Here is a 12,058-nt window from a genome sequence, read left to right on the forward strand (position 1 = left end):
ACTTGCAGGAAACATTTCTATTCACATTGGTATTCATGGAATCGAGCTCTTGGCATACAAATATGAGTGCTCATAAAAATAGATTTACTTATCCATCAATGTAATCTTGGATCAAGGGTTGTAAATATGTTTAGTCTAAAATATTTAGTTCATATGTAGCAAGAAAAGTTTACATCTTTAAAGTGCCTCTGCCTCCTAGGACAAGATAAAGAATTATGAGTTTATGTCATACCGTTAAAGGTGCTGAGGTTACTATGGAGCCAGAATGAGTTTTGTCAGGGTGAAGAGTGAACAAAGAAAAACTGACAGCTCTGATCATAGAATTGTAGTCCAAAAGGATATAAATAACACTCTGGAAAAATATATTGGAAGATGTCTTTGCTACTCTAAACTTAATAGTTCTTATTATCTCAGGCATACTTAATCAATGTACAAATTCTCTTCTATCTTTGAGAATGTGGTTTATCCTGCACTCAGCACTTAGGGGAACATCCTGGAATGGGGAAGAGAAAGATTGCAAGAGCCAGAGGACCAGGAAGTCAGCTATGAGATTGCACTATCTAGGGGTTACAGGAAATAACATCCATAAAATGTCAACAATATGGCTGCTTAAACAAGACCTGAACAATTAAAAAAACAAAACAAAACAAAACAAAACAAAACAAACAAACAAAAAAAAAAACAACTTGAAATTTCAGCAGTGATTCGGAAAATCTCATGGGGTCTTATGCCTAGACAAAAAAGCTACAGACAAATAATAACTATGGAGAGAGGGATAATTAGTCTTCCACAGAGATGAGTCCTCTTACTGGTTATCAAAAAGGAGTGGTCAGTCCTGGAAACAGATAGATTCATCAAACATGTTCATTTATTTATATGCTATGTAACAACAAATGGTTAATGATTTTTGGGAGAGAGAAAATCTGACAAGGGAGGAGTAAAAGAGGGATAGTGAATTAATAGAATTATATTTCAATTGATTTAAAAAAAAGGAATGTGAAAAAGGTTCCATAGTGTGATTTTTGGATTTTAGTATATGTAAACTAAATATCTACAAATCACCTATTTAATCATGCATAATAGTGTAAAATTTAAATTAGGTTCTTAAAAATATTAGTGTGTGCATTGAAGAACATGACTCATGTTAGTGTTAATATTTTTTGACTTGTCACCATATAAGTGCTGTGTTTGTATAGTTTTTAAAAACATATTCTTATAAATAGAGCCTATTATATATATAATATAAATTTGATACCAGTATTTGCTCATTTAATGTCCCTAGGAAATAGATTAATTCTCTATCTTTTAGCAAATAAATAAAAGCGGAGATAAATGTGTACCAAACCAAATTAATCAGTACTAGTGAAATTAGTAATCAAATAAGATTCAAATCAAATTTAGGATTAAAATTAGATGGTATAAATCCTCTACAATTGGTTGGTTATTTCAGGAAGAGCATGTAGAACTGGCCTTCGCGTTCTGGCTATGAATCAAGCCTATCTACTGAGACTTAAAAAGTGTTAACTGGCACAAGAACAGTAAATTAAACTATCTGAAGTAAATTTCTAAAATTATTTTTTAATACTTCCTCTACAGTAGTGAATCACGGAAGAGTGCAAATAGCAAAAACAAAACAAACAATGCAAACATACTAAGAATGATGGCGGTATAAAGGGCCTGCAGAGACTGATGAATCAGCCAAGGACCATGCATGAAGAGAACCTAGACCCCCTGCTCAGATGTAGTCCACGGGCAGCTCAGTCTCTATGTGGGTTCCCTAGTAAGGGGAACAGGAGCTGTCAATGGCATAAACTCAGTTGCCTGCTCTTTAATTATTTCCCTCTGGAGAGGCAATGAGACCTGATGGGTTGTGGTCAGATAGTAGGGGACTAGGGCAGGGACATGGGGGATACAAAGAAAGAGGGAGGGAGAGGGAGACCAAGAGGAGATGAGGAATGGGAGCTACAGCTGGGATAGAAAGTGAATAAATAATAAATAATAATAATAATAATAGGAAGAAGAATGATAAATTCATTTAAAGAAAACAAGAAATTATTATTGATAAAAAAAACAGAAGATTTCATAATTTCAAAAGTTCTGAAAATAAAAACATAATTTGGCTTGGCTATAATGATTTCCTATGCCAAAATTTTGTAATTAGGCCTGGAGACTAAGAGGCCATATATGATCTCCTGCTGCTTTCAGAGAGTGCAACTATGTGTGATCATGTTTGCTTTGTCAGTTTCTTTAATATTATTTTCTAATTAAAGGCTTCCTAATGCTAAGAGGCAATTGTTGATTTATACATTGAAGTTACAAATCACTTAGCAGCCTCTAAAATTTTTAGCTTCCTTATCGATATTTTAAAATGAAATTTAAGCACCCACAGTGAGCTGATGAGCTAATGTAAATGGTGGCCAATGTTTTCTTTAGTATATAAATCAATAAAGATATTGTGATGCCTTTCAGTTCAATGATCTATGTACTGGAAACAGACATAGCATATAAAATGTATTTGAAATAAAGCATCAATTACAGTAAGAACTATTGGCTACATTTTAAAATTTATAGAATTTTATATTTTATATACATATGATCATTATACATAAAACAAATTAATGCATAAAGTCGCATACATTAATGAAATTTAAACAGATTTTTCACATATGTTCCATTTTCTCATAAAAGCAAGTTAAATATGCATTCATCTCAAATGTCTCTAATTTCTGTATTTTATAACTTTAGTAGAACTTTCTTCCAACTTTTTAAAATATGAAACACATTATTTCATTACCTATGGTTGTCTTGCCCTGCAATAGAGGACCAGGACCTGTTTTTATATTACAAAAATTCAGTAAGCATTGAACTTTTTCCTCCCACTACACCTCTATACTTCTCATAATTGCCCTTAAGTCTTAAACTTTTGTGAGGAGAGTTCATTTAGATTGAAACATATATGTGAGATCACTTGGTATTTGTCTTCCTTCTTACAGTTTATTCCACTTAACACAATAAATTCTGAGATTTTATGTTTCTTCAGACACAAAGATTTTAGTATTTTACATAGCTTCTGGAATCACACTGTGTTTATGTACTATATTTTCCCCCCTATTTATTAGTTAGTGCTTAACTTCCTTCCAAATCTTGGCTCATGGCAGTAGGGCTTTCGTGACTGGGAAGTGTGGATATCTCTTTAACATTTTGTTTTCTTTTGTATGCATACCTACCCATAGTAAACTTGCCACATCACAGAGTTTTTTGCATTTGCATTTAAAAAATAAGTCTTGTATTGTTAGCCTGAAATAGTATTAAAATTGTTGTCAGTGGTTCATAAGAGTTCTTTTTTTTTGCGATCTTTGCTTATATTTCCGTTCTGTCTTCACAATAATAGCCATTCTTTCTGGATTGAGAGGCTATCTCTCGTGGCTTGGGCTTGAAACTGCCCAATATTTTGATTACTCTGCCAAAGTCATCTGTGGGAACATAATGTAGAGCATAATGTAGCATGTGTAGAGCAGTCGATTTACAAAGAAATGTGAAAGTCAAAATTTAACAAATATGACTTTTATCTCTGTGAAGGCAAATGAATGGTGTTATTTTGCAGGTGCTTATGTGCTCCAGGTCAAGGCCACAGATGCAGATGATCCCACGTACGGAAACAGTGCCAGAGTCGTTTACAGCATCCTTCAGGGGCAACCTTACTTCTCTATTGATCCCAAAACAGGTAAATTTTTAATTTGGGGAACAGCATTATCACCACTCACTCAAATTTAATTTAATTTAATCTTGGAATCAAAAATTGCCTATTCTGATAAAGCAGTAGTCTGTAAGGATAACTTGACAAAAAAAAAAAAAAAACAATTACATGACTGCTGAAGAAATAATTTCTTTCACTGAGCTTTGTGTAAATATAAATGTTTGCACTTGTATTTATAAGATCCAAACTTCTTAGTTAGAAGTCCTGTATCTTATTTGAAAATTTGAATTCTGTTCTTTTATTCATCATTCTAAAACACATATTTTCATTTTTGGTTTCATGCCAGATTTCTAGTTTGTGTTCAATTTTTGTTCTTTAAACATCTCGCAAAGCACCTGCCATTTCTTTTGTTATTTGTACAAGTATTATGAAGGGTTGTTATTTTTAGATATCTTTTGTATTTATTTTTACTAATTACAGTTTATTCACTTTGTATCCCACCTGTAGTCCTTCCCACTTCCCTTCCCAACCTCCCTTTTTCTTCTCCACCCATGCCCCAACCCCAGTCCACAGATAGGGGAGGTCCTCCTCCTTTTCCATCAGATCCTAGTCTATCAGGTCTCATCAGGAGTGGTTGCATTGTCTTCCTCTGAAGGGGGGAAACAGAAATACCTGGAGGGGAAAGGAACTCCACAAGGAGAGCAACAAAACCAAAAGATTTGGACACAGGGGTGTTTTCTGAGCCTGATGCTCCAACCAGGACCATTCATGGAGATAACCTAGAACCCCTGCACATATGTAGCCCATAGCAGCTCAGTGTCCAAGTGGGTTCCCTAGTAATGCGAACAGGGACTGTCTCTGACATGAACTCAGTGGCCAGCTCTTTGATCACCTTCCCCTCAGGGGGGTGAAGGGTTGTTTTGAGAAATGTAGTAATATACTTGTAATAGGGAAGCTGAGCACATTCAAACTTAATGTACTAAGATCATTGACTCTTTTAGAATTGGTCTTCATAGTCAGACACATTTCTTTTTTCTTTTCCTTTTTCTTTTCCTTTTTCTTTTCCTTTTTTTCACTGTACATCCCAGTTGTAGTCCCCTCTCTCTTCTTCTCCTTGTCCCTCCCATCCTTCCCTCTTTCTTCTCCCCATCCCCCCTCTCCTGCCCCTCAGTACAGGGAACCTTCCTCAAAGAAGGACACATTTCTTTAATGTTTTTGTTTGTTTGGGTTTGTTTTGTTTTGTTAAACAAGTTTATAAATGAATTTAATATTTCAAAGCTAGCTGTAATATATGTAGAATATTAATGTATAAACATGACCGATTTTACATTTCCTTCCTTTCTTTACTCATTCATTCTCTTTTCATTTTCTTTTTTTTTTTGAATTTTATTTTTTTCTTATCAGTTACATTTTATTCACTCTGTATCCCAGCCGTGTCCCGATCCCTCATTCCCTCCCAATCCCACCCTCCCTCCCTCATCTCCACCGTGCCCCTTTCCAAGTCCACTGATAGTGGGGACCTCCTCCCCATTCATCTGATCCTGTTTTATCAGGTATCTTTAGGACTGGCTGCAAAGCTCTCCTCTGTGGCCTAACAGGACTGCTCCTCCCTTGGGGGGTGGGGAGGCCAAAGAGCCAGTCATTGAGTTCCTGTTAGAAATAGTTCTTGTTCCCCTCACTGTGGGAAGCCAATTGGTTACTGAGCTACCACAGGCTACATCTGAGCAGAGGTTCTAGGTTACATTCATACATGGTCCTTGGTTGCATGTCAGTCTCAGAAAAGACCCTGTGCCCAGATATATTTGGTCCTTGTGGAGCTCCTATCCTTTCCCCATCATACTAACTCCCCTTCTTTCTTATGATTCCCTGATTTTACATTTCCTTCTTTTCTTTACTCATTCATTCTCTTTTCATTTTCTTTTTGAGGTGAGATAAATCAGTTCCAGTGCATGTGTTTAGTAAGTCAGAATTCACCATTGACCTAGGGCTGCAGTCTTTGCATTCTTATTTGAAGGAAATAAAATCTCCCTTTTAGAGTATCTGGTCTAAAATGTTTGACTTTTCTTAACAAGGCTTCACCTCTCTGGCCAGAACAAAGTAGATATAACATGTTATAGTTAAAGAGGAACTTCAGAATGATTCATATTAACTCAATTATTCATCCACTATATGTTAAAATAGATTTCAATCTAAATTTACACTGTTTTATATGGTAGTTAGATAATGGAAACATTCTAAACATACTACAGGGAATACTTTCACAGGATTTACACTGTATTCTTTTTTAAAATTTATTTATTTTTTTAACAAATTGCTGTTTATTCCCTTTGTATCCCCACTGTAGCCCCCTTTCTCATCCCTTCCCAATCCTGTATTCTTGAGATTATGATATAAATATACTTCTCCCTTTTCTCCCTCCAAATCCTTCCATACACTTTTCCAACATTCTTCTTGAAATATATTGCCTCCTTTCCACTAATTGTTATTGCATGCATATGCAAATGTGTAAATACATACATATTACTAAAAAAACCAGCTCAGTCTGTATAGTATTACTTGTATATATGTTTTCAAGGCTGATCTTTTGTCACTTAATTACCAATTGGTGTGTTCTTCCTTGAGGAAAACCACCTCTTACTCTACCATGTTTTCTCAGTTCTTTATAAAAGGTAGAGACCCACTGGGCTTTCCCCCATCTAGTTCGGCATGCCTATTGATATCATAAATGTTCAATTCAAAAATTTAAATTTATATCTTCATGCATATTCATTATATTCTATTTACTTTGAGAATTTCATACACACATACATACATATAACATGCTTTTATCATTCTAACTCCTAAACCCTTCATTTCTTCCCCTCTCACACCATGTTTCTTTCTGTCTGTCTCTCTTTTTTTGTGAGAGACAAAACGTTTCTTTCTCTTTGTGTCTGTATCTCTGTGTCTTCAACTGAGTTCACTTAGTTCTGTCTGTTACATGCTTTTGACTAATCATTTCAAAATCTAATTTTTAATCTGCCAGTAATAGATGAATTAAGTAATGACTATCCCCTGGTTATATTCTCTCTAACATGTAAATCTTAGAGAGAACCCTTAAAAGCCAATTGATGCTGTTCAGCTTTTGTAGAATTGTGGAACTTTCAAGACTTCAAGTCTCTTGAATGCACAGTCCCCTTCTCAGACATTGCCACCCTTGTCAATCACCCTTGATACTGGTAAGAACTTCAGAGAAAGGCAAGAGAGTGCTCTCTTCTGTAGGCCAAAGAAAAGTATCATAAGAACATTCCTTCATTTAACAAGTTTTTTTAAAGTGGCAGTTAAGGAAGGACATGGGAGGTATGCATGATCATATTTCATTGCATGAATATGTGAAAATCTCATAGACTGCATTTTTAGAAGAATATTTTTATTATATTAAATATCATTTATTATCTATGGTGTGTGTATGTATATGTATGTGTATATGTGTGTATATCTGTGTGTATGTGCACATTCACATACTAGAGTGTATATGTGGAAGTCAGTGGAAAGTTTGTGGGAATAAGTTGATTCTCTTTTCCAAAATATAATGTTTGGGATTAAACTGGAGTCATTAGGCTAGACAGGAAGTAGTTTTATTTCATAAGCTTTTTCACTGGTCCACTTTGTAAAATGTTTTAAGAACAAAGTAAGAGTTGAAGAAGATGTAGAAAGGGTTAATCTCCTTCATCTGGACAGAGCATGGAAAATTAAAAGCCATAAAGCCCAAAGTTTAAGTGATTGTATGCTGGGAAATAATGTTTACAAAAATTATGAGAGAAAACACAGTAAGATGTACAGTAAAATTGTTTTAATACAGTTTCTGATAATCAACTAAATGACAAGTCATATATTTGTAAATTAAAAATGAAAAGCTGGAGAGAAAAATGATTTAGGAAATTCTTTTGTGAAGCTGCACAAAGTTTCTTGGAAATAGAACAATAGGTAAAATCCACAGCTTGACAATGGAGTAAACTTTGTGTAGCATTTATCTCTTCTCCTGGATTTCCTGAGTGCTGTATTGTCTTATAGATTTATAGGCCTGTTCCAACTTTACCTTAATGAAAACCGTGACCACAAATGAAAGCATTGATGTTATCTGTTGCTTAGCTCCATTTAGCCCCTAAGGGACATCCCTCAGAGACAGAAAGTCAAGCAGAAAGCAAATTTGGTATGTGTTATGGCTGGTGGTATAAGAGAGTCCACATCTTGGAGTTATGGGAAGAATTCTACAGAATGCCCTATTCAAACTCACAATAAGTTTCCAGGAGGGACTGAAGTCTTAATAAGGAGTTATTGTTCATGAGATCTTTGGCAGCAATGTCTGATTTAAAAAATATATATATAGAATCCAGGAAAATGTGAGTTTAACACATTAAACAAGCTAAAATGATTGCTATCTTCAAAAATAAAGCCACACAGATAAAATTATGTTAGTAAAATAAAAAATTTTCTACATAGTTAATATGAATGGTAGATAAATTCTAATGTATATAAAAAGTGTTATTCTGCAGTTGAAAATCCATGTTTAACCCCTTAATAATCTTGTATTCATAATTTTATATGAAGGTTTTTATTTAGAGGTAAAGGTGAATATCTTCTGGCATTGACTGCATAATAAATTTCATAAGAATTGATTTTCAGTGGAGACAGAAGTCTTGCTGTAACAATGCCTCAGACCACTAGACAGGAAAAGAGTGGGAGATGAGGCACTTCATTAAAAGAATGAAAACTAGTTCTTCATGAACAAAGCTCATTAAGAAGACTTTTTGTCAAATTTATCACCTTGTGGTAGATAAGAGAAAATAAAAAATCAAGGATAATTGCAGCTTCTCAGAAATAGTCTACATTTGTTCCAGCTATTTAGCTTTCTTTTATGATTTGGTTTGCTGTTATTGAATAAAACACATGAAAACCAATACTACCTCAAATTTTTCTATTTGTGTGGAGAAACCATTTAAAATAGTTATTAAAAGAAGTACCTCATCAAAATTCTTGATGCTTAATATTTAGAAAGAGATAAATGCACTGATTTATTTATTCAGCTGAAATGAGAAAATGAGCTTTCTATTAATATTGCTGTTTGATATACATCCTGATTCTAATTTCTCAGTAGATTATAACAAATTTATATGTGACTATAAACAGACATTAAGGTAAAATGAGGCAGCCTATTGAATAAACCAAGAAAAATAGTTCTCATAAAATTATTTTATTTCCATCTTATTTGCCTTAACCAAGAAATAATTTACTCTTTATATATTCATTTCTTTTCTTTAAACTATTACCCAGTGGTATTTTAAAAACAAAATGTGGTTGAATGTTTAAAATATCATACAATTATATGTCTCATATTTATGTGTGTCAGTAAAATGTTATATTTACAAGTTATTTTAGCTTTACTTCTTTTCATGTGACAAAATACCTAGTCCAAAAAGATACTTAAGAAAGACCATATTTATTTGTTTTACATTTCTACATTACAGTACATTACAGTGAGTAAGATAAGGCAGGCAGACAAAACATTACATCTACATTCAAAAGCAAGCGAGGATCAATGCATGGAACCTTGATTGTATTCTCTCTGCTTGTGCTCAGCTAGCTTTATTCTCTTTTATAAAATTTAAGGCTCGCCCTGTGGAACCACCCACACATAGCTGGGTCAGTTACCAGTCAAGTAAAACCAGCAGAATCATGCTCATACATCAGGCTGATGTAAATAATCCCTCCCCCAGAATCTCTCAATAGCCCATATCTCAACCAGGTGGGGTGAGGGCCCCAAGAGCATACTCCATATCCATCTGAATCATAACATACCTTTTCTTATGCAGGCTAAGTGTGGGCAACAAGAATTAGTGTGAATCCATGATTGCAAAGGCCATTTCATATTCTGGACATAGTTTTTTACAGCATTTCTCTTTATATCTTTCGTTTTCATTCTTTCTCTCTCCTCCCCCTTGCTCCCTTCTTTTTTTCCAATTCCTTTTCTTTTTTCACTTTGGTAGATGAATAAGGTAGAGAAATAAATGATGTAAAAAAGTTATTTGTAGTCAAGTAACAGGAGAGGAGCCCTCCACAGAGTACCTCTGAACGACTCTACGCACCAGGGTATTGAAGCAGACTCATAGCCAAACTTCAGACAGAGTTCAAGGAAACCTAATGGAAGAAGAAAGAACAGAAAGAATTGGAGGGGACAGGAACTCTATAAGGAGAACAACAGAGCCAAAAAAAAAAAAATTCCCTGGGCCTCGGGGGCCCTTCAGAGACCAATACTCCAACCAAAGACCTTGCATGGAGAGGACATAGACCCCCTGTTCAGAGGAAGACCATAGGCTGCTCAGTGTCCAAGTGGGCTCCCTAGTAAAGAGTACAGAGGCTCTCTCTGACATGAACTCATTGGCAGGCTCTTTGATCACCTCCCCCTAGGGGGTGCAGCCTTGCTAGGTCACAGAAGAAGATGATGCAGCCAGCTCTGATGAGACCTGATAGGCTAGAGTCAGAGAGAAAGGGAAGAGGTCATCTGCTTAGAGGGGACAAGGGTAAGGGCAGAGAAGGAGAAGAGGAAGGGTGGGTGGGACTGGGAGGAGATGAGGCAGGAGGGTGCAGTGGTGATAGTGCAGTGCAAAGTGAATAAATTGTAATAAATAAATAAATAAATAAATACAAAACAATTTTTTAAAATTATATGTATATTGAAATAAATGAATGTTTATATAATGAATTGAGTAAAGATAATATTTGATCAATGGTAGGGTGAAAGAACAAAGACAAATGTCAAAAACAGGCATTTTTCTAGAAAATGTGAAGATTGCCCTTCATATAAATGCCACCTTGTGTAAGGTTTGTAAGACAACCACACTGAGATGGAGAGTTTAAAAGTCTTAGTTTTAGAAATTGAAAAAGTATCTGAAACCTGAGCCGAAGAGAAGACAGATTGGATCAAAATGGTGTCAGTACCAATTCATGAATAAAGCATCAGGACCAAAAATGATGGATGTCTTTTCTGTAACTATTTCCTGCCAAGTGCCAGACGAAATCTCAGATTGCAGTTCAATATGCATTAGCAAGAATATAGCATTGGGTAAGTAGATGGCGGCAAGCGCAGTTTTGAATGCTATATACTGTACTGATGGCTGATATCTCATCATTTATACATGCTTTTTATTTAGATGTAACCTACCACTATCTAAGTCATGTGTGATTAACAAAGATTCTCCAATTTTTATCAGTTACAACTCTTGACTACCTAATGGAATTTGGTTTACATTTTATTAATTCAATATCCAAATGATTCTGGAATTCTTATAATTTTACCATATATAAATAGAAATATAAAGTAGTTCTTATACCTGGATACAAGAATGGAAATAACTGCTATATGCGAATATACTTATATGATATAAGATTCAAGATTGTAAGATCAATTTTTTCATTCATCCACTCATTCAATCACGTAGTGAATGTATTTTATGCATTTTAATCATAAGATACTATTGTGAAGTATATGAACTTGATATTAGGAGTCTCAAAGACCCCCATAAATAATATCTAATGACAGCTAAGAGAAACTCCTGAAAGGCAAAACAGATTATGTAAAGGACATATTTTTGTTTTTTTTTTTTAATTTAGTAGAATATTTGCCGTAAAAAGTAACGAATTGAAATGATAATAGTAAACTTTTGAATTATAAGCTCAACTCAGTTTAACTACCTAAATTATTCCATCTGTGTATTTTAATAAACGTTACGACAATGTTTTCATCTCTTCAAAGATGGTAATGTATACATGAGGTCTAACTTGGTTGACTGGGGAAGAAGAGATGACCTTGATTTTGAGGCACACTGCCATTTCTTGCTTTCCTCTTAACTCTGTTTTTAAGATGTGGCTGTGAAAAATGTCACCTTCAAATTTTAGTGTAGTTAGGGTACTTTTAAGTTTTTGAAAGATTATTTTTTTAATGTTTCACAGTTATTAAATCTAGACATAACCAATTTCCTCTATTTCAGTCTAGCTGGGTCAGGAGAAGCGGTCTGTTTGTGATATTGATCCTGTGTTATCACTTTCCCCCAAAGGTGTTATTAGAACAGCGTTGCCAAACATGGACAGAGAGGTCAAAGAGCAGTACCAGGTCCTCATTCAAGCGAAGGACATGGGAGGACAACTCGGTGGACTAGCGGGAACAACAATTGTCAACATTACGCTCACTGATGTCAATGACAACCCACCTCGATTCCCAAAAAGTATGTCACCATCCTGTTAAGCATCTTTGCAAATGCTCCTGGAAAGGATGACCTACCATGTCATGTTTTGTTTTGTTTTTTTTTTCACAAAATACATCTT

The 12,058-nt window shown here is 34.8% G+C and overlaps 1 protein-coding gene across 2 annotated transcripts in view; it reads left to right on the forward strand.

Moving 5' to 3' along the window:
• The window catches only part of Cdh12 (cadherin 12), a 402,089-nt gene that overhangs the window by 249,431 nt on the left and 140,600 nt on the right, over positions 1-12,058 (forward strand). The window contains exons 3-4 of one of the 2 annotated variants that reach the window (XM_055619002.1): positions 3,605-3,724; positions 11,791-11,958. In XM_055619002.1, the coding sequence (XP_055474977.1) occupies positions 3,605-3,724; positions 11,791-11,958 (288 nt within the window). The remainder of the gene's footprint in view (positions 1-3,604; positions 3,725-11,790; positions 11,959-12,058) is intronic. The other variant, XM_055619003.1, reaches the window with a different exon arrangement.

This window comes from Psammomys obesus, unplaced genomic scaffold, assembly GCF_907164565.1.
Source record: "Psammomys obesus unplaced genomic scaffold, mPsaObe1.curated_primary_1811, whole genome shotgun sequence".
Taxonomy (NCBI): domain Eukaryota; kingdom Metazoa; phylum Chordata; class Mammalia; order Rodentia; family Muridae; genus Psammomys; species Psammomys obesus.